Source organism: Geospiza fortis, unplaced genomic scaffold (assembly GCF_000277835.1).
Source record: "Geospiza fortis unplaced genomic scaffold, GeoFor_1.0 scaffold757, whole genome shotgun sequence".
Lineage (NCBI taxonomy): Eukaryota > Metazoa > Chordata > Aves > Passeriformes > Thraupidae > Geospiza > Geospiza fortis.
The window spans coordinates 49,447-52,274 of NW_005054788.1; the positions used below are offsets into that span (position 1 = coordinate 49,447).

Here is a 2,828-nt window from a genome sequence, read left to right on the forward strand (position 1 = left end):
GCAGGAATTTCCCCAAAGCACATGTCCTTCCCACATGCCACGTCCCAGAAGGGAATGGGATCCTCACCTTTATCTTGGAGCTTCCTATAAAAGCCATGGCTGCCATGATCCTTTTCCCACTGTTCTGCCAAAATGTTTCTGCCTCTTCCTCCATGCTGGGACTGAAAGTTATTTTCTGGCCTAGGAAGTGAAATCACAGAGCCACAGAGGCTGTGTTTAATCATCTCCATTTTTTTTTAGGGGATGTGGGAGGATGTTGGGTGAGCTGGGGGAGGAGTGAAGGGGATGGGAAGAGCTGCTGGGACCGTCAGGGCTGGCAATGGGTCCTGAGACGCCCCTTCCCCCTCATTTAGTAAGGATTTTGGGGGCCACTCGCAAGCCAGGTCAGTTCTTGAGCAACTTGGCACACCTGGAAAGACTGGCAGGTTTTGAGTTACAAACTTCTCCACAGTTTTCCCAATCTCTTTGTTTCTGAAGCCCAGAGTCAGTAAGTACTGCTGGCCAGGATGAGATTCAGCATTCTCTGGCAACAGGTGAATTCCATGAGGATCTGCACAGGGAAAGGAAAATAATTCCCACTGTCATATTTCTTTTCAGCTGTAAGAGAATTTACTTTTTGGGAGAAAAATATGAGAAGTCTAAGAAGGAGTGAAATGGTCTCCAGAAACCTTCCCAAAACTCAAACAACAAAACCAACACATCCAGCCCTCGCTGGGCTTTGAATCTTAGGGCTCTGCAGCCTTTTGCATCAACAGCGTCAATGTTGCTGATGCCTGAGATGAAGCGTCTTCTGCCCAATCCCCACAGTGCTGTGGAAGTGTCTGAAGGCCAAGCAGCCCAAACTCTCCACCTCTCTCCAACTCTTCTGAATTCAGCTGCACAAACACAGTCCACAGTGCTTACGGGCAGCTGAAACCTGCTGGTACCTGTAAATATGTGCTGCACATAATCAGGGTACTTCTCTGCAAAGGCTTTGTTGGCCTCCTTTATCTTCTCAGCCTTGTCCTCTTTCTCAAAAGGCGTGTACAGAACAGAAAAAGAGACTTCTCCACTGAGGGCTTCTTGAGTCATAGCCTGGAAAAGGGCAGAGAAATGATAAATTTCATGTTGGGTAGAGGCTAGTTAAAAACACCCAGACTAAACAGCTCGGTGGTTTGGATGGATACTCCAGGAGCAGTTGGGCAGCACGCTCAGGCTCAGGGAATTGCCCCATGCAGGGCCAGGAGTTGGTCTCACCCATCCTTGGGGCCCCTCCCTGCTGGATGAAAATTCAACAAGAAAGTCTCACAGATGTGTGTGCTTGGCAGAAAGGTCTCTGAATGTGGAACCTGAGAACGGAATAGAGATGGAAGCAAGTTTTGATACAGAAGAACAACAGATTGTTCTTCTGTAAATTGAGGTTTGCTGAGCCAGTCTTGCTGGACAACTAAGAAAGCAAAGGTTATGTCGAGATGGAAAGAGGTTTTATGACTTAGAGCAAAGGATAAGCTGAGCACAAACAAAGGGATGTTTTTACCAAGCAGAAAGGCACCACAGGCAAACAAACATGCTGATGGGACAAGTAGAAAAAAGGTCTCAGATTTTTCCACTGCAAGAAAACTGAAAAACAATTTTAAGCTTAAACTGTACTGTACTAACTCGTGTGATTGGATAGAATTAACCATAGTATGGTAATGAGAGTAGTTATGGTAGGTTACAGGTAAAAGTAAAGGGCTAGATTGGTTGTTGTATATTAAGATGCTCAGCAAAGAAAATACATAATGCAATATAACCAAAACTGAAGGGTCTTCAGGCTTGTCTGCAGCTGACAACGGTAGGTGCAGGCTCTGTCACCCACAACCCTGGACTGCTGTAAAATCTATACAATAAACTTCATTTTATATACAATAAACTGCATTTTGTATACAATAAACTTCATTTTGTATACAATGACCTGCATTTTGTATACAATAAATTGCACTTTGTATACAATAAATGGCATTTTGCATACAATAAACTGCATTTTGTATACAATAAACGGCATATACAAAATGCAGTTTTGCAAAAGAAACTTCATTTTGTATACAATAAACGGCACTTAGTATATAATAAACTGCAGTTTGTATACAATAAACTGATGTTTGCATACAATAAACATTACTTTGTATACAATAAACAGCATTGTGTATACAATAGACTGCATTTTGTATACAATAAGCAGCAGTTTGTATACAATAAATGGCATTTTGTATACAATAAACTTTGTATGCAATAAACAGCATTTTGAATACAATAAACTGCATATACAAAGTGCAGTTTTGCAAAAGAAACTTCATTTTGTATACAATAAACAGCATTTAGTGTACAATAAACTGTAGTTTGTATACAATAAATGGCATTTTGTATACAATAAATGGCATTTTGCATACAATAAACTGCGGTTTATGTACAATAAACTGCGGTTTATATACAAGAAACTGCAGCTTGTATGCAATAAACATTACTTTGTATACAATGAACTGCAGTTTGTATACAATAAGCAGCATAGTGTATACAATAAACTGTAGTTTGTATACAATAATTTCGGTTTTGTATACAATAAATAGCAGTTTGTACACAATCAACTGCATTTTATATACAATAAACTGCATTTTGTATACAATTAAATGGCAATACATGCATTTTGTATACAATAAGCAGTTTGTATACAAACCGCATATATTTGTATACAATAAACAATTTGTATACAATAATTCTGTACACAATAAGCAGCATTTTGAGGAGCCCCCTGATGTCCCACACCTCCCCTCGCGTGTCTCCCGCCTCCACCCGCCCTGGCGTGGCTCCCC

At 40.6% G+C, this 2,828-nt stretch overlaps 1 protein-coding gene across 1 annotated transcript in view; it reads right to left on the minus strand.

The window, feature by feature from the left end:
• The window catches only part of SPATA16 (spermatogenesis associated 16), a 17,798-nt gene that overhangs the window by 8,795 nt on the left and 6,175 nt on the right, over window positions 1-2,828 (minus strand). Inside the window, exons 7-9 of the mRNA XM_031065466.1 lie at window positions 927-1,091; window positions 410-550; window positions 68-180 (exon numbers count right to left, since the gene is read on the minus strand). Of these exons, the coding sequence (XP_030921326.1) occupies window positions 68-180; window positions 410-550; window positions 927-1,091 (419 nt within the window). The remainder of the gene's footprint in view (window positions 1-67; window positions 181-409; window positions 551-926; window positions 1,092-2,828) is intronic.